The 19,027-nt window shown below is 46.3% G+C and overlaps 2 protein-coding genes and 1 pseudogene across 8 annotated transcripts; 1 reads left to right on the plus strand and 2 right to left on the minus strand.

Annotated features, from left to right (window-relative positions):
• Positions 1–4: 4 nt before the first annotated feature.
• On the minus strand, positions 5–9,714 carry PTGES3L (prostaglandin E synthase 3 like). 6 transcript variants are annotated; one of them, XM_079903816.1, is made up of 8 exons: positions 9,586–9,714; positions 9,100–9,213; positions 8,913–8,979; positions 8,710–8,808; positions 5,465–5,554; positions 4,503–4,556; positions 3,971–3,998; positions 5–29 (listed from the first exon to the last, which is right to left on the minus strand). In XM_079903816.1, the coding sequence occupies exons 1-8, from the start codon at positions 9,591–9,593 to the stop codon at positions 13–15; spliced, it is 477 nt and encodes a 158-aa protein (XP_079759942.1). In that variant the 5' UTR covers positions 9,594–9,714; the 3' UTR covers positions 5–12. The 6 variants fall into 6 exon arrangements, with proteins under 6 accessions (XP_079759942.1, XP_079759938.1, XP_079759939.1 ...); XM_079903812.1 differs by lacking the exon at positions 5–29 and adding an exon at positions 2,581–3,188; XM_079903813.1 differs by lacking the exon at positions 5–29 and adding an exon at positions 2,581–3,188 and having other exon boundaries at positions 9,100–9,392; positions 9,586–9,677.
• Positions 7,024–7,679, minus strand: LOC307177723 (large ribosomal subunit protein eL21-like; annotated as a pseudogene). Its single transcript has one exon. The product of its transcript is annotated as a large ribosomal subunit protein eL21-like (transcript).
• RUNDC1 (RUN domain containing 1) lies at positions 9,709–17,897 on the plus strand. The gene is made up of 5 exons (XM_079903808.1): positions 9,709–10,620; positions 13,738–13,896; positions 14,898–15,096; positions 15,567–15,686; positions 16,079–17,897. Exons 1-5 carry the CDS (start codon positions 10,126–10,128, stop codon positions 16,942–16,944), a joined length of 1,839 nt encoding a protein of 612 aa, XP_079759934.1. The 5' UTR covers positions 9,709–10,125; the 3' UTR covers positions 16,945–17,897.
• Positions 17,898–19,027: the final 1,130 nt, after the last annotated feature.

Genomic DNA, 19,027 nt, shown 5'->3' on the forward strand with positions numbered 1-19,027 from the left:
GCGGGACAATCTTCATTCCGGGCGCGTCTCTGCGCAGAAGCAAAAGGGCTAAGAACGGCGTGTGGTTTGGACAAATTTATTGAAAACGCGAAGTGCAGGCGCTCAGGGTTGCTGAGGGACTATTTTAAGACTTTGAAGAAAACCAGAAGACAAGACAGAACAAAACTGCGGCCTAAACTTGTCATAGCACTTTGTTTGGCCCCGTTGGACCCCAGGGATGTACGTAATTCGGCCCCGCGGAAGCCTGCCTGATAGAAGTGGGGATGGTACTGGCTTGGATAGACAGCAACGCCGCCCAATGGAAATGTAATGCAAGCCACATGTTAATTTTTCTTTAAAGCTCTTTTTTTTTTTTAATTAAATTAATTATTTATTTGGTTGCACTCGGTCTTAGTTGCGGCAGGCGGGCTCCTTAGCTGTGGCATGCGAACTCTTAGTTGCAGCATGCGTGTGGGATCTAGTTCCCTGACAAGGGATAGAACCCGGCCCCCTGCATTGGGAGTACTGGGATCTTATCCACTGCGCCACCAGGGAAGTCCCTTAATAATGTTTTTATTTAAATCACCATATACAAAATATTATTTCATCATGTAATGTGTATTTTAAAATAAGTATTTTCCCCCCGTACAAGATTTTCGAAACCTGTTATGTATTTTACACTTACAGCACCTCTCAGTTCGGACTAGCAACATTTCAAGTACTCAGTAATCACGTGTGACCATTGCTACGGGATTGGACAGTGCAAATAAAGAGGTTAACAGAAGTTAACAAGTTTAACTGCAATCGGTGCCTTAAAACGTTAAATGGATTAAAAGTTAAGATTAACCTTCTGCTCTTTTAAATCAAGTAATAAAAAGCTTGAAGTTCCCAGATGTTTCAGAATATAGGGTTTTTCTGATTTTAGGCAGTAATGCAGACCATACCCATGTGTTACGTAATGTGTTCCATTTGGAACTCTGGAGCAACTCCGTATTGATATTTATGCTGAGAAATAAATACGCTAAATGGAATAAACAAAGACTATAAATAGCCTCACATCATTTTAGGTCATGTTTTGCTGCCGGATGAGTTTTGGTGTTAACTTTTTTTTTTAGGTCAGTTTTTAGAAATTTTCGGTTTTCAGAATTGTGGGCAAGGGGACATATGCTATAGAAGTTCAAGTCCCAGCTTTGCCACTTATTGTGACCTGTTTGAGCACCTATTAAGAGAAGACTTAATTATTTTACAAGGTTGATATGAAGTTCAAAATTTTTAATGAGATGATATTAAAATACTTAGTAAATTGCAAAGCACGATACAAATACAGATTTGCATTATGTTATTTTTTAAGTTTAAGAACTAATGTCAATATCAAAATGGGCAAAAGACATGGACAGAGCACATTAAAAGAAATATTAATCACTAATAAACAATGAGCCATCTCATAATTTAAAGCAAATTAAACCAGGGAATTCCCTGGTGGTCCAGTGGTTAGGATTCTGTACTCTCATTGCTGAGGGCCCGGGTTCAATCCCTGGTTGGGGAACTAAGATCCTTCAAGTCCCGCGTCATGGCCAGAAAGAAAAAAAATGAAGCAAATTAAACCAAGTATAATTTTATCTTGGCAAATATCTAAAAGGTTTTGGAGAATGGAGCACTCTTGGTGGAAGTGAAAATTGGTATGATTTCATCTAAAAGCAACTTGGCAACAGCTTTCAAAATGTTTATCTGCTCTTTGACCTAGCAATTCTACTTCTAGAAATTTACTCTATAGGAATTCCCTGGTGGTCCAGTGGTTAGGACTTGGTGCTTCCACTGCCAGGGCCCAGGTTCAATCCCTGGTTGGGGAACTAAGATCCTGCAAGCCACGTGGTGTGGCCGGGAAAAAAAAAGAAAGAAATTTACCCTACAGATATTCTTGCCAAACATGTAAGGATCTACTTTTTTTTTTTTTTTTTTTTTTTGTGGTACGCGGACCTCTTACTGTTGTGGCCTCTCCCGTTGCGGAGCACAGGCTCCTGACGCGCAGGCTCAGTGGCCATGGCTCACCGGCCCAGCCGCTCCACGGCATGTGGGATCTTCCTGGACTAGGGCACGAACCCGTGTCCCCTGCATCGGCAGGCGAACTCTCAACCACTGCGCCACCAGGGAAGCCCAAGGATCTACTTTTTAAACTGTTCCTTGCAGCCTTGTTTGAAAACTGAAAAAGACTAACAACAACTTAAATATCCCTTGATAAGGAACCAGTTAAATTATGGAAAATATATTCAACTGAATACCATGTAGCCATAAAGAAAAGTCAGATCTATGTATACTGATTTAGAAAGAGCTCCAATATATATTAAGTGAAAAAAAGCAGGGTACAAGATGCATATTAATAGTATGATTCCCATTGTGTACACACAGACGCATTGCATTTGCCTATATGCGTTAAATTTTAATATATTGATATATTGTACTGTATATAAATAATACATGTACTGTATATAAATAATACATGATTATACTGTATATAAATAATACATTATAAATAATAAATAATAATACTGTATATAAATAATACATAATACATATGTTCCAGATATGTTGTATGTTTTATATATAACCATATATAGTATTAATTATAGGTATTAAGAAATTTATAACAGGTATAAATATAGATATAAAGATCCAGACATAAATATATAAATTTATTGAAGAAATTGTTAACAGTGGTTACAGCTATTGAGGGAGTGCAAATTCTACTTTAAATTTTAGACCCTTCTATACTATTTAATTTTTTAAGCTATGTCCCTATATTACTGAAATAAACTTTAGATTTAATTTTTTTTAACAAATCTCAGTACTTTACCATGAATTCAAGGGCAAAGCCTGAGTGTTGCATTTTGTTTAAGTCACAGTTTAAGTACACACTGGGCCCTCAGAAAATGTTTATGGATAAATGGGGTAGCTGATGAATAGAGTAGTAAACAGACATAGGCATTAAGTAATGTAACAATTAGCTTTAAAAGTGTAAAGATAGGGCTTCCCTGGTGGCGCAGTGGTTGAGAGTCCGCCTGCCGATGCAGGGGATGCGGGTTCGTGCCCCAGTTCGGGAGGATCCCACATGCCGCGGAGCGGCTGGGCCCGTGAGCCATGGCTGCTGAGCCTGCGCATCTGGAGCCTGTGCTCCGCAACGGGAGAGGCCACAACAGTGAGAGGCCCGCGTACTGAAAAACAAAACAAAAAAAAAGTGTAAAGATATTTAAAGGAATGCTTTCTTAGTGCCAATAAATGGCCTAACTGCTTTTTAAGTGCCAAAAAAAAAAAAAAATGTAAAGATATTTCTGGAGTATGCAGGAAGCTAAGGTGGGTTTCTGGCTGGTTCTAGAGGTGGCAGTATTAGCTATACAGTGAAAGGCTGGTTTCTGCTCTGAAGATCTGGGCATGGGAAAGTTCCCCAGCTTGGTTACAAGTCTGCTCCCAATATCTTTCTTCTTCCAATCTCGACAGTAAGGGCCAGGATCTCTGACACCCACCTCTCCACTGGAGAGGAGCTATAGACAGGAAGAGGCTTGCCTCTAGGAGGAAGAAGTACAAAAAGGAAAGAGACACAGAACAGTTCCTACAGATTTATTATAAGCTATATGCTGCTTCTATGGCTTTTGCTCTTACACATACACACACACAGAGGCTCAAATACTCCAGAAAGCCCTGATGAGTGGCCCAAACACGAAGATTGCAGCCAATTGGTAGGAAGTCAGAAGCCCCACCTGTCTACTCCTCTCCTATCCTGTCATCTGACACAGCAGCCTTAGTCAAGTGCCTAGGAAATAGAAATAAAGCATGAAGGAGGACCCTTAATAAAGAGCTTCTAGGAAAGTTCGGAGATCCCAGAGGACCCTGGCACACAGCCAAAGAGCTGAGAAAGACCCAGGACCTAGCTTGTTAGAGTGACTGGAAGATAGCCACAGCTTCCTCCCCAGCTCTGCTGTCACAGAAAGTTAATTACTTGTTGCATCCGCACTGTCAGAATCATCCTGGGGGGAAAAAAAAGACAAAAGCCCCTGTAGAGTCTGCAAAGAGTGGACATTTATGTTCACAAATGCTGCTCACTCCCTCCAGCTCTCCAGGTTTTCTTTGGTAATTTTCTGAATCACACAACTTCTTGGGAGCCTAACACGGAAGGATTTAAATTTTGTATGATAAAATAAGACACTTGTATTCAGTAAAGAGCACTGTGCCATGCATCATTTAATGCCAGAATTACAGCGTATGCTACTGGTCCTTACAGCTATAAAGATAGTCAACAGGGCCAGGTCTGCCCTAGATTGGAGAAGCAGAAGGGGAGATGGAAGGGACAAGGGTCTTACTGGGGTTTTCTAGAGCATGGAGAAGAACATTTGACCTCCTGTGTCAAATTCAGATTTGGCTAACATGCACTGAGAACCACTATGTGCTAGAGACTGGGACAGGAGCTTTCTAGTATCTTATTTTTACGGGCTAAAAGGAAAGGGAAAGGTTAAGGAGCAGGCTTTACTTACATCCAGGTCGTCCATTGCAGGGGGAGGCCTCTTGGTCCTGACCTTCTCCAAAAGCTGGTGGGAAGAGAAAAGTAGTCACGAGAGAGAAGAGGGGCAAAGGAAGAGCAACCTGCATATTGACGGACCACAGGAAAATGGTCCCAGGCAAACAACTGCCCCAGCTTTAAAGTCCCTAATACATCACTGGAATGAACTGAAGAAAAGTAAATTGATACACCCCTTTTTAAAAAATTTTATTTTATATTGTAGTACAGTCGATTAACAATGTTGTGTTAGTTTCAGGTGTACAGCAAAGTGATTCAGTTATATCTATTCTTTTTCAAGTTCTTTTCCCATTTAGGTTATTACAGAATATTGAGCAGAGTTCCCTGTGCTATACGGTAGGTCCTTGTTGGTTATCTATTTTAATTATAGCAGTGTGTATATGAAATTGACCCCCTTTTTAAAAGGAAATTTAGACACACACATCTCCTTACTAATCCGGGTTACTATTAGTGTTTTTACAACTTGAATAAACAGCTGAAATTTGGAAACCAAATATCGTATAGCACGGTGCAATTTATTGGGGATTGGTGATTTATTTTGTGATGTGAATTTTTATACTGCGTAGTTTGAGCTTCCCATGAAGCTATCTGGCTCAGGAAAAACACACACACATACACAAAGAAAACAGAAGAGAGAACAAGAATTACAGAAAAGTAGGAAAAGCTTTTGCCAAACTTGTTCGGAACACAGGCTCTACTCTAAACAGTGAATGAATCTATGTATACAATTTCACTAGCAATATTCACTTCTCTCATCCCTACTAAATAAACATTGCACAAAACATAAAGACTATCAAACCATTGAGCAACCTGCCTGGGGAGATCATATCCCTCTGCCTAGCCCTGACGACAAGCCTCCAGAGCAATGTGTGCAGCGAGTCCCAGAGAATGATTGAGATAGGCAGAAAACAGCATTACCTCTGCGTAATGGTCCACCTGAGCCAGCTCCACTTCTTCATCCCCTTCCCAGTCTCTCCAGTTATCAAAATCCACGGACAACCACACTGGCTGCAGGAGGAAAGCACAGAGAGTCACAGGCCAGGAAGGCAGCAGCAGAAGTGCATAGATGAGTGTGGGTATGTGTGTGGGAGCATGCTTGGGGAAAAGAGGGTCAATGGGGGTATCATCTTCCCAACAGCACCCCTTTAGTTAACCCCCCTCCAGTCTGCCATGTCATCAGCAGCAGCAGCAGCAAAGATTTACCAAGAACTTACTAAGTGCCAAGCACAATGCCAGGCATTGTAGGGGATGGAAGAGCATAGAAACTCTGTCCTCCAGGAGCCAGCTGACTAGAAAGATAACACATCTAGAAAGATAACTGTATCATAAAGCATCCTAGGAGTCAACCAAGCAGCATTCCCTGGAATCAGGGACAACCCTTTGAGGCCCATATTCCAAGTTCCCACATTTAGACAGGGAAAGAAGTTATTTACTCGATCATTTAACAGGTATTTATTGAACACATACTGTGGTTGGCACTGGGATTTTTAAAATGTTCACTACACAGTCTCAGCCATCAAGAAGCAAGTAGGGGGGCTTCCCTGGTGGCACAGTGGTTGAGAGTCCGCCTGCCGATGCAGGGGACATGGGTTCGTGCCCCGGTCCGGGAAGATCCCACATGCCGCGGAGCGGCTGGGCCCGTGAGCCATGGCCGCTGAGCCTGCGCGTCCAGAGCCTGTGCTCCGCAATGGGAGAGGCCACAATAGAGAGAGGCACACGTACCGCAAAAAAAAAAAAAAGAAGCAAGTAGGGGACTTCCCTGGTGGTGCAGTGGTTAAGAATCCGCCTGCCAGTGCAGGGGATGCAGGTTCGAGCCCTGTCCGGGAAGATCCCACATGCCACGGAGCAGCTAAGCCCGAGTGCCACAACTACTGAAGCCCGTGCGCCTAGAGCCTGTGCTCTGCAACAAGAGAAGCCACTGCGATGAGAAGCCCGCGCACCGCAACAAAGAACCACTCGCCACAACTAGAGAAAGCCCGCGCGCAGCAATGAAGACCCAATGCAGCCAAAATAAGTAAATAAATTTATTTTTAAAAAAAGAAGCAAGTAGGGAAGGGAAATGTAAATAAATCATTATAATACAGTGTGGAAAGTGTGGCGGTGGGTTCTGTAGGGGATATTATAGGAAGCCAGCCTTCTTGGAGTAGCAGGGCCTTGAAGGATGAGCAGGGGTTAGGTGGGCAAAGGTAGTGGTGATGGAGACTTTCCAGGAAGAAGCCATAGCTTGAGCAAAGGTATTGAGGTGCATAATAGCCTGGTGTGTGGAAGACAGCTGCAAGCAGTTTGCTATGGCTGGAATGTGGCATTTGAGGCAGAGAGTAAAGGGGTATGAGGCTGCAGAAGGAAAGAACAGCCAAGTCATCAGCTTATACGCCATGCTATGGTCCTTAGACTCTAACCCAAATGGCAGAAGCTACAAGTTCAAATGCCTGAGAGTGTCAGGGAGATAACGAAAAGGAGTGAAGTGAAGTGGAATGCATGCCCCATTTCAAGCTCCAACTCTAGGCATTTGGGAATTTAGACCAGCGTGGCCAGAGTCTCCAGTTTCCAAGAGAAGCTGAGAATCTGGATTTTTAGGTGAAATCTCTACTTTTTTTTTTAAATTTTTATTTATGTATTTATTCATTTTTACCATCTAGATCTTTTATTTTCTTTATAGCTATCATGCCATGAATTCATAGGGAATGGGTTCCAACAGTTCAGGCTCCTTTCCATTGGTTCTCATGAAGTGTGCTTCTCTGGGTGGAGCAGGCTGGTGCTTCAGCTGAACCCAAGTACCATTCTCTTTGGCTTCCTTCTTTTTCTGATCATTTTCCTTCACACATTTCAGGAAACTATCTCGGCTCTCAAAGTGCTTAATATGCTAAATATGCACATTAATTCTCTTGGCAATAATCTTGCCCTTAACTTGTTTGTTTACAGTGATGCCAACAGCATGCTGGGTAATGCTGTAAACTTGCAATTTTGCCATGGTAACATTTGTGGGGCATTCCTTTTTGAACAGAGCCCATTCGCTTGATATCTACAATACCACCTTTCTTGTAGATTCACATGGAAGGAACAACTCCATGTTTTTTAAAAGGCCTAGGGAACATATAGTGGGTGGCCTCCTCTTTCCCTTTGTGTTGGTCATTTTGGTGAGTTACTGGAAAATGGCGGTTCCGGCTGAAAGGTGAAATCTCCGCATTTTAAATAATGAATGAATGAATTAATTAATTAATGGCTGCCTTGGGTCTTTGTTGCTGCGCGCAGGCTTTCTCTAGTTGCGGCAAGCAGGGGCTACTCTTTGTTGCGGTGCGCGGGCTCTAGGCTTCAGTAGTTGTGGCATGTGGGCTCTGTAGTTGTGGCTCACGGTCTCTAGAGCGCAGGCTCAGTAGTCGTGGCGCACAGGCTTAGTTGCTCCACGGGAAGTGGGATCTTCTAGGACCGGGGCTCCAACCCATGTCCCCTGCATTGGCAGGTGGATTCTTAACCACTGAGCCATCAGGGATGTCTGAAATCTCCACATTTTTAAATGTCAGTAGCCCATCAAAATAATTTTTAACACTTTGAAGACTGCTAAAACAAATTTGAGAGGCAGATCCAGCCAGCATGCAGCCAATTTTCAACTTTTAGGGGAAAAGAAGCCACTGGAGGGTCTTAAGAGGAAAAGTGACAGGGTCAAATGTGTGTTTTATTGTTTTTTTTTTTTGCGGTGTGCGGGCCTCTCACTGTTGTGGCCTCTCCCGTTGCAGAGCACAGGCTCCGGACGCGCAGGCTCAGTGGCCATGGCTCACGGGCCTAGCCACTCCGCGGCATGTGGGATCTTCCCAGAGCGGGGCACGAACCCGTGTCCCCTGCATCGGCAGGCGGACTCTCAACCACTGCGCCACCAGGGAAGCCCCAAATGTGTGTTTTAAACAGACCATGCTGCGAGGAATGCAGAGGATGGATTGAGGGTGGTGCTGAAAATATGCAACAAACCTCACCCAGTAATGGATAAGGCCTGAATTAGGAAGAGATTAAATCATGGATTCTATTTAAGAGGTCAAATAGGCAGGACCTGGTGAGTAACTGAATGTTGGTGGGAAAGGAGCCAAGGGTGAGTCCCAGACCCAACTTGTCAACCTGGGTACACAGATAGAGAGCACAGGAGAAAAAGCGGCCACTTCCCGCACACCCACCTTGATATCCTCCTTAGTGAGTCGGGGCCAGGCCACCTTCTCCTTCCATTTCCTCACAAAGCAAGTAATGGAGCGGCCAGAGCGCTTATCTCGTGAGTCCTGCCAGATAGAGAGCATCATTCTTAGGGTCTGAGGTTTAGAATGAATCTCCATTTCCCAAGCAGCCTTCCCATCCAGCCCTTACTGCCCCACCCCACCCTTACCTTGCAGTTCACCTTGGCATAGAACTCAATCTCATTATAAAACTCCATTCCATCGGCATTCTTGCAGCTGAGGAGACAATGCAGCTAAGGAGACGAGGAGGCTGAGTGTGGAGTGTGGGGGCATTAGGAGAAGGGAAAGGTTCCCAAGAAGCCAGGCCCTGGCAGCAGTGGAGGGGGAGGGGATTACCTGAACACAATGCGGTGGTCTTCGATGAGCACGTGGACATCGGTGCTGTCCTCAACACAAAACTCCATGAACACATACTTGGGCCTGTCGTACCACAGGGTCCGAGCATGCTGCCTGAAGAGGAGTTGAGGTGGGGCTTCATAGCGGTGCGAGAGGGAAGACTGAGGGCATTTGGGAAAGGTTGGGGAAAATACAGGGACGTTTTATGCTACAGCACGGTCAAAGCGGAGCTAAATAAGACAGAAGGGGGTGGAAGGGGAGTGACGAGACTGGGGTGTGCGGTGAAGATGAACCTGAGGAGAACCGAAAGTGCGAGAGTAGAGAGGTAGGGAGTTATGGAGAACATTCAGGTCACACTTCCCCTCAGCACCCCAAGGATACAGAGACCTGGGGTCCGGGGTTCCCATGGGACCTCGCAGAACCTGGAGCGCCCAGAAAACGTGGGGAAAGGAATCTCTAGTGAAAAAGGCAACCAGAAGCACTTACCGTGCCATGGCGGCTCCCGCTGCCCCGAGGCGTTTGGAATCCGAGGCAGGGGCCGCTATCTTTAGATCCTGGGGACGCCCCCAGCAGCTGCCTCTCCTTACATGGTTGGGGAAAGGGTTTAGAAGAAGTGGGAACGTGGCCTAAGCCAAGGGATCCGCACTCCGAAGAGACTCTGGGAGAGCATAGTCCCTGCAGCCCTTCACATCTTGGGGTCTCCAGAAATACACACGTTAGGAATAGACGACCCGCCCGCCGGGATTAGAGGTCGATACACATGGAAGGGCTTGTCCCGACTTCATTCGCCTGTTTCTCCAATGCTTAGCACACTCAGTGTCCGACACACAGCAGGCGCTCAATTAAAAAAAAAAAAAAAAAAAACTACTGGCCAGAATTAAGTCCCGAGGGAAGGCCGGCCCTGGATGACGTCTGAACTAGGTGACGTCTGGGCCCCGCCCATCCGCTCCTCTGGGTTTCCCTGCCAGCGCGCCGTTGCCATGGCAGCGGGGGGCGCGGCTGACGTCCGGCGGCGTTTCCTGAAACATGGCGGCCCTCGAAGCGGCTGCTGAACCGGTAACGGGGGTAGCGGCCGTTGGACCAAAGGCGAAGGACGAAGAGGAGGAAGAGGAGTCGCTTCCGCCGTGCGAGGCAGTGCGCTGGGCGCCGGTGGGGGCGGTGGCAGAGGCCGGGCCCGGGGCGGCGGCGTTCTCGGAAGAGGCGGCGGCCGAGGAGCCCGGAGCGGCCCCGGGCTCCCCACCGGACTCGCCGGGCCGGACGCTGCGGCGGCTGCGGGCCGAGCGGCGGCGGCTGGACTCGGCGCTGCTCGCGCTGTCCTCGCATTTCGCGCAGGTGCAGTTCCGCCTGCGGCAGGTGGTGCGCGGGGCGCCGGCGGAGCAGCAGCGCCTCCTGAGCGAGCTCGAGGACTTTGCCTTCCGCGGCTGCCCTCACGTCCTGGGTTACGGGAGCCCAGAGGACCCCACCAGCGATGATGGCGACGGGATGCCGGGGGACCGGCCACGGTTGCGGGGCGAGGACCAGGTGAACAGCTGGGGCCGCGCCCCGAGGGATATGGGAATAGAGGGGTAGGTGGGCGGCGATGCTAACGCGGACGGAGGTAGCACTGGTGAGAAGCCGGCTCGTCTAGGTGGCTATGCGTGTCCCAGAAGAGACCAGACAGGTGTTCGGGACCTGCTGAAAGGCAAGAGGACAGAGAGGCCTGGGAAGCTGACGGTGAGAGGTGTTCACCAAAGGTGTGGGAAGAGATGCAGGTGTGATGAGGTGAGAGGCAGAAGAGGGATGAGCGAGGAGAGTGTTCAGAGGGCAACAGAGCAGCCAACTGAAACAGTGCTGCTCCCGCTCACCTTGCCGTCGCCTCAAGAACCTAAGCCCTCAGCACATTTGCTGTGAGAGTTCTCCGACCCTGGAGATGGAGAAAATTGCTTAGAGAAGAGCAAGTGAATTGAAATCCATGGAAATTTAGATGTACTCCTTGTCTGTGCTTTCCTAGAATCTAGAGAATGTCTTTGATCTTCAGACTCTTGTCTGGGTGAGAGCTTTGGTAAACAGCAAGGTCTCTTAGTAATTGTAAGAAACACAAGTCCTAATTATGTGAATTTCCTAATGCTGGTATTTTGAAACTCCTTCCCCATCCTACTTAATAACTAGGTGTTCTAAAGGAAGCCCCTTTGGTAACTGTGACAAGATTCATTCAGTTAGTCAACACTGAATGCTGAGAATTTGTATGACAGCCCCAGGGGACGTTTCCTTACAGTCTTTGAACCTCTGGAAGTGCACAATTGTAGATAGCTTGTTGGAAGAGACTCGCTGTTTTTTCTCCACCTTCTTATTTAGGTTACAACCCATATGTGGCTTTCTTCCCACTTAAATTGATTTTAACCAAGAAGACTTATCAGCAGATATTGACTTGCTTATTTTAATCTGAAATGTTTCCAGTGCAGTCCTGTGTTTACTGTTCCACCCTTCTCTCCGTATACCCACAGCTCCTTGCACAAGTCCTCAAATTGCCAGACTTTTTTTTTTTTTTTTTTTTTTGCGGTACGCGGGCCTCTCACTGTCGTGGCCTCTCCTGTTGCGGAGCAAAGGCTCCGGACGCGCAGGCTCAGCAGCCATGGCTCACGGGCCCAGCCGCTCCGCGGCATGTGGGATCTTCCCGGACCGGGGCACGAACCCGTGTCCCCTGCATCGGCAAGCGGACTCTCAACCACTGCGCCACCAGGGAAGCCCAAATTGCCAGACTTTTAAGGAACAGGTAGGATAGAAAGAATTTCTGTGGTCAGGCCCTGTTCAGGAGTGAGGAGCACCAAAGGTTTGGTGTGTATGTGGTGCTCTTTTGGTTGTCCGTTTTTACTTTTAGAAACAGTGTACAACTTAAAAAAAAAAAAAACTGTAGCGCTCAAAACACCTAATAAGCAGCTGTAATCTTGTGTGCATATATTGACACATGAACAGGTGGTGCCAAAGTGGGGACAGTTAGAACCAAACGATTTACTACTTATCAGTTCCAGTTTTTTGTTTTTTTAACCAGTATTTTCTCTCGCTTCATACTGGAAATTATTTCTGTTATTTCCTGCCTTGCACCAGAGCTCATTGTTCTCACCTAGTAAACATGTTTGCCCACACTCCAGTAAATCGCATACTCAGTAATTACCATGGCAGGTAACAGCGTTCAGCAGGCACAGTCATGAAAATGGAATCAGGATCTATGGCTGGTTTCTTTCTTCTTTGGCTTCATGATGTTGGGATGGGATACAATGAAAACAAAAACAAAGTTTTCCTAGTCCTTTCCCTTTGGGCTGGTTAGACAACTTTTTCCGTAAGAGTTCATTATTTGGAATGTGGCCTTCTGAACCTGATTGCGTTCAGTAACATACAGCAAATGTGTACTGAGAGCTTACCCTGTGCCAGACACAGTGCTAGGCCCTGGGGGTAGTCAGGGCCTTTGCCCTTAAGGAGTTCATAGACTTGGGGAGACAGAATCCTAAACAAATCATTATAATGTGACATGAGCTAGAGTAGAAGTTTGTACAAAATACAGAGGAAGTGATTGGTTCTGCCTGGGGAAATCGAGGAAACCTCTTAAAGAATAGCTAGGCCACTAAGTTGGGGAGAAGAACAGGGTTCTAAGAAAAAACCACGACGCTGGGAAAGCTTTGGAGAGGCAGTATCCCCTGAGAAAAGGCTTGCTTTCATATTGAGCAAAGCTAAAGCAAGGGGATTGCTTTTTAAATAGCTAAACAAACAGTTAATTTGTTGTTTTTCATTTGTTCTCTCTCATACCTTACTTCTGGAGGCCTTGGTAAGTACCATTTTAAGATTAAATTTAATATCCTATAGACATCTAGTTTAAAATGCAGCCTTACACCTGTAAATGATTTGCTAGTTTTGCTTTGTTTTGTTTTTGATACTCAAAAAAGGCAAGGAAGAACCAGTATTTGAGAATACATTGGCAAGGCTTTACCTCTCCGAAGGGTTTTTCATCATTTAAATGTAGAAACTACTGGGTGGCCAACAGTGAGAAAAGGCGTCACTGGTCAGGGAACCTTATCGAACTTTTTTTTTTTTTCCTCAAACCTAATTACCTTCTCACCCTTATTACTTGGCTTTGAATTTTTTTCACTGCCCCAGGTACCTGTGTTTGTTTGATTTTGCAATACATTGGAGGCGCTTTGGACCTTAAGAAAACTGATATGAGTTATAAAGCCTCTCTGTACACCCTTACCTCCAGATTCTCTCGCAAAATTTGGCTGTAGCAAGTATTCGGGACTTGTTCTGTGGTAATTGGCTCTGGAGGATGGCATGTTTAATTCCAGGGAGGCTGTCTTGGCTGAGATAAATTGTGTCAATCTTAACTAGACCTGAGGGGGTGGGAAGCAATCTTAATGAAAGGCCCCATTGTACTTATATCCTATTTCCAATGAAGGATAAATACTTTCTTAAAGAAAACACGCATTTAATAAATTGCCCCGATGAAATAATTATTCTCATTTTTTAACGTGTCCCATGAATTCTGTATTTCATTCGGGTTACTTGGAAACATTTTATATTTTACTAGTCATTATTGGCTTAAGAGAATTCATAATGTGCCCTGACTTTTTCTTTTCCTGTGAAATCAACCCAAATCTTTTCCCATCTTAGAGTGAGCAGGAGAAACGGGAACATCTGGAAACCCAAAGGGAGAAGCAGAAGGAACTGATACTGCAGCTCAAAACGCAGCTCGATGACCTGGAGACGTTTGCCTATCAGGAAGGCAGTTACGACTCCCTGCCGCAGTCCGTGGTCTTGGAAAGGCAGCGGGTGAGCAGATCCAGAGGCGCCTCCTCCACTGCCTCGGGTTACCTTGTCCCTTCCAGCGTTCGCAGGACAGCCTTGTCCAGCTTGCTCACCCTCAGCCTCACTGCTGGCCCATATCAAAGGGAAATTTTGCTGCTACCTGGGACCAGTCTTTATTCACATGTGGAAACACACATGCCAAAGCTTTCTAATGTGATGATTGAGCTCTTTTTTGTTTTTTTGGTGGCTATTATTATTAATAATAGTAGTAATAAATAATAATAACAGCAATAATTTATTTCATTTGATCATTGAAACCGTTCTACTTGGGCACTTCATATGATGTAAACTAGTTTTCTCCCCCAGCACCAGTCAATAGATATTCCAGGAATCCTGACTTTAATGCTGTATTTATTAAAGCAACACCTGGGCAGACAGGTGAATCTGTTAGTCAAAACACAGTCTCAGTTACACGTTTGTCTCTCTGGAGCTGTGATGTGGCTGTTTTTCTGGCAGGGCTGGAGTTATACATTATCTGGTTTTCAAATTGTTCCTCATGTTGTCACTAGGATATTTTGGTTGTAACACGCCTGGATGTTTCATAGAGCTTTTCCTTTAGTTGCCTAGAGTAGTAAGGCAAGAAGGGATGAGAAGGACTAGAAACTAAGGGAAATCAGTATTTATTCTCTTGGAGGCCAGAGGGGAAGCTAACTATGGGGCTTTTGGGATCATCAGCCGCTTTGGATCATTTACACTGTTGTTCTCTTGAGTGAAATTTACCTGGCCTGGTAGAAAATTTGCAGTGAGAGGAGCCATTTCTGTCAGAGAGGAACCAGGGGTCCTTGTTTCTATAAGAGACGTAAAAGGCCTGTGCCCTCACCTTGATCAGCAGTTGCACCATTTTTCTCACAAATTTGATTTCCATTTAAGGGTAGAAGGGAGGCACACTAGTAAAGATTCTCCTTCTTCCTAACCCTCTCCCTGAAAATTCCAAAGGGTGTGCTCATGGCTTGTAGTCTTGATAGGTGATCATCGATGAGTTAATAAAGAAACTGGACATGAATCTGAACGAGGACCTCAGCTCACTGTCCACTGAGGAGCTTCGGCAGCGTGTGGATGTAGCTGTAGCTCAGATCGTCAACCCAGCCCGAGTGAAAGAACAGCTGGTTGAGCAGCTGAAAACTCAGATCCGAGACCTCGAGATGTTCATCAGCTTCATCCAAGGTCAGAGGAGGGATGGAAAGAGAAGGGTGGCTGGATGTCATCATAATTATATGTATTCTGAGTACTAACACCTAAAGGTGCCAGTCCTTGATGTATATGCAAGAGGTTTGATCACTCAGTAAGGGAGCCAGCATGATGGAGTAGAAAGGACATGGATTTTAAAACCAGAGAGTTAAAATCTCAGCCCTGCCCCTTACTGGCTTCGTGTCCTTCGTAGACTAATGAGGTTAGGCAGGTTCCTAACCACTTCAGTCCCGCTCTCCTCCTCCATAAAATGATGATTCATGCTTCCTTCACTCAGCAGTTATTTATTGAGCCAGCTAGTATGTGCCAGTCACTGTTCCACACGATGAAATACTATTTGTAAGAGTCTTGTCACGTGGTAGGCACTAGTAAATAGTATTTTGCCTTTAAAAATCTGCCAAAAAGAGGCTAAATAAATGTCTCCTCTTTGTAACCTCTGATTGCAGATGAAGTAGGAAGCCCATTACAGACAGGTAGTGGACACTGTGAGTGCAAGGCCAGTGGGAAGACAGGAAACGGCTCCTGCAGAACTGGCAGCAGCAGACCACCTCCAGGAAACAGCAAAAGTAAGTACAGCTTCCAGAATGCGCAAATCTATAGAGACAGAAAGTAGATTAGGGGTTGCCTAGGCTGGGGGATCGGGGAGAAGTAGGGAGTGGGAAATGCCAATGGTACACGGTTTCTTTGGGGGATGATGGTTGCCCAACTCTGTGAATATACTAAAAACCACTGAATTATACACTTTTAATGGGTAAGTTGAGTGTTATGTGAATCATATCTCAAAATAGTTATTACTAACCAAAAAAAGTAAGCCCAGCAACATCCTAGGTGGCTCTTGGCTTCATGTGGGACCCATGCTATGGCTCAGAAGCAAGACTGGATCTCAGCTTGTGACTTGCTGACTGTCCCTCTGACCACTATGGCCTCTCACTGATGAGTCGTTGTGTTTTCTACGCAGCGAAGGCAGAAGACATGAAGAGAGTTCGGGAGACAGGGCTGCACCTGATGCGGCGAGTGCTGGCAGTGCTCCAGATCTTTGCTGTTAGCCAGTTCGGTTGCGCCACGGGCCAGATCCCGCAGACCCTGTGGCAGAGGGACCAGGCTGACAGGGACTACTCTCCCTTATTGAAGAGGCTGGAGGTGTCAGTAGACAGGGTGAAGCAGCTGGCCTTGAGGCACCAGGCGCACGACCATTTCAGCAGCTCCGCCAGCCTCCAGGACCTCTCTCTGGGAGGCAAGGATGAGCTGACCGTGGCTGTGCGGAAGGAGCTGACTGTGGCCGTGAGGGACCTGCTGGCCCATGGACTGTACGCCTCTTCACCGGGGATGAGCCTCGTCATGGCCCCCATCGCCTGTCTGCTGCCGGCCTTCTCCTCGGCCCCCGAGGCCATGCACCCCTGGGAGCTCTTTGTAAAGTACTACCACGCTAAGAACGGCCGTGCTTACGTGGAATCCCCCGCCCGGAAGCTCTCACAGTCCTTCGCCCTGCCTGTCATGGGAGGCACTGTGGTGACGCCCAAGCAGAGCCTGCTGACAGCCATCCACGTGGTGCTGACAGAGCACGACCCGTTTAAGCGCAGTGCAGACTCGGAGCTGAAGGCCTTGGTGTGCATGGCGCTGAATGAGCAGCGTCTCGTGTCCTGGGTGAACCTCATCTGCAAGTCGGGGTCGCTCATCGAGCCCCACTACCAGCCCTGGAGCTACATGGCACACACGGGCTTTGAGAGTGCCCTCAACCTGCTCAGCCGCCTTAGCAGCCTCAAGTTCAGCCTCCCTGTAGACCTGGCTGTGCGCCAGCTCAAGAACATCAAAGATGCCTTTTGATGAGAATGCCCTGGCCCCAGACCAGCATCTTGCTCAGTAAGGATAGATGGTTAGTCTTCTCGGATAAGAGCAAGAATGAGGAGGAGGGGCTAAAGACATTTTCCCTAGCCAGATGATGCAAAGTCTCTCTCCCCCATCAACTTAGCATCTCAGAAAGATATGCTGGAGATCCTCTTGTTAAAAGGTTCTGCCCTGGCGTGTAACCACGGTGTGCATGTGAGCACATATACTTGAGCCTGTTGAAAAGAAGTCAGTCATGGCACACCCTCTTCACGCCATGTCTGATGTGTAGAAAATCCGGGTTGCTGTAACCATTCTCTTCACGGTGGTGAGGGACAGCATGAGTGAGTTGTTGGTCCTGGAAGACATACAACTTAAGGCTCCTGTCAGTCAAGTTGCGAGCCATCTTCCTTCACTTGAAGCAGGTTTGAGAGAGTCCTAGGTCAGAATTCAAACTCCTTTTGTGAATACTGATGCCTCCTTCTTCCTGACCCCAAGGTCAGGGGAGGCCCTGTGTGTTCCATAGCTGCCTCTAAAACCAGGAGTGGGAATATCTGAGAACAGCATTTCTAAGGGTGTTTACCACAGTTGGTTTTTTTTTTTTTTTTTTTAATTTGGCTGCGCTGAGCAGCTTGCGGGATCTTAGTTCCCCGACCAGGGATTGAACCCCGGGCCCACAGCAGTGAAAGCGCCAAGTCTTAGCCACTGGACCGCCAGGGAATTCCCCAAAGTTGATTTTAATATGAGCCCTTTTTCGTGTAGAGGTAAGAACTGAAATCTGTCCCTGACCACGTGGTCCTTTCCTCACAGCCCAGATGATGGTCTTTCGGTTTTGGAGCTGGTTTACCAGGACAGCCACCGTCTGGTACCATGTCCTCTGGCGAGTAACCTTTCCTCTGCGCACCTCCCAGCTTCTCAGAAGGAAACGTGTCCAAGGTGTGTTCCACGTGTCCTGGAGGCTGGATGGTGGAGGAGGTCTGACCACGTGATCATACTACAGCGTGGGTAGGAACTGTGGCAGATCACTGGTAACAAAGAAGGGCCTTGGCATTTCCTTGTAGAACTGACTCTAGACTGGTCCTATTGGGTCTCTTTTAGCCTTTTTAGTTCATATTTGCCATTCAGCTTGCATCCTGCTCTGGGACTGACCAAAAATGAGCAAAGTATATCACCTTCTGGAAGGCCAAATGGGTTCCCAACACTACTGATTTACCATCGTTCATGTATTTAATTGCCAGCTGCGCTTCGTGACTGCACTATTATGTAGTGCATTTTAACTTAATGTTTTCAGTAAGATATTATTTAAGATCTATTCTTGATAATTCATTAGAATTAGTCCTCCTTCACGTGAAACAGGATAAGTGTAAAATGTTGTGAAAAATGGTATCTGTGGTTGCTAATAAAATCATAGCATTTTGTGTAGCTTCTCTGCAAAGACCTTAGAGACTGTTGGCTTTGGTTTATAAGTCTGGGCATTGTCAGCGTATCTGATCCAGATCAGTATTTCCTTGAGCAATGCCTGGCTCCTGGCATTTCTGCCTCTTCTCTGTCCCCTGCACTGGATCAACTCAGCTTTGGTGGTGTTTCCCCCACTATCCCCCTTGAACAAATTCATGAGAAAGTGTCGTTGGCATTATCATCCCGTCTTGCCCAGACCTACAGTCCTATCCCCACAGCATATCTCACCACACATGCCACTTTAGGAACTGACGCTTGTGAATTCACTTGTCTGGATACCATTTAGGGTGGGTGATAAGTGCTCTAGTCGTATGGCATAGCCCTGGATCGCCCCAGTGTGTTTCCAGTCCTCACAAAAAGTGGTATTAAGGCTTTTATGCTAACATGATGAGAAGCATTTTGTGTGTGTGCCATCCTAATTTAATTCTCACTACATGTAAGGCAGGACAATATTATCTGCATTTTATAGCTGAGGAAACTGAACTGCAGAGGTTAAATATTTTGTCCACGTTTACATGTTGGAAGAGCTGGGATTTGAACCCAAGTTGCCTGAATCCAAATCCTATGGTCTTTATACTGTTAATGTTACCTCATTGTATCATGCTGCTTCTAGATATTTTGTTCC

Source organism: Stenella coeruleoalba (genome assembly GCF_951394435.1).
Source record: "Stenella coeruleoalba genome assembly, chromosome: 19".
Taxonomy (NCBI): domain Eukaryota; kingdom Metazoa; phylum Chordata; class Mammalia; order Artiodactyla; family Delphinidae; genus Stenella; species Stenella coeruleoalba.

Bases quoted from the DNA above. Each gene is read 5' to 3' on its own strand.
- PTGES3L (XM_079903812.1), bottom strand. The intron at 5,555-8,709 runs GTGGGTGTGCGG...TTCCTCCTGCAG, and splicing joins TCACTAAGGAGGATATCAAG to CCAGTGTGGTTGTCCGTGGA. The intron at 3,999-4,502 runs GTAAGTAAAGCC...TTTTCCCCCCAG, and splicing joins CTGCAATGGACGACCTGGAT to GATGATTCTGACAGTGCGGA.
- RUNDC1 (XM_079903808.1), top strand. From the start codon at position 10,126: ATGGCGGCCCTCGAAGCGGCTGCTGAACCGGTAACGGGGGTAGCGGCC. The intron at 15,097-15,566 runs GTCAGAGGAGGG...CTCTGATTGCAG, and splicing joins GTTCATCAGCTTCATCCAAG to ATGAAGTAGGAAGCCCATTA. The intron at 15,687-16,078 runs GTAAGTACAGCT...TTTTCTACGCAG, and splicing joins ACCTCCAGGAAACAGCAAAA to CGAAGGCAGAAGACATGAAG.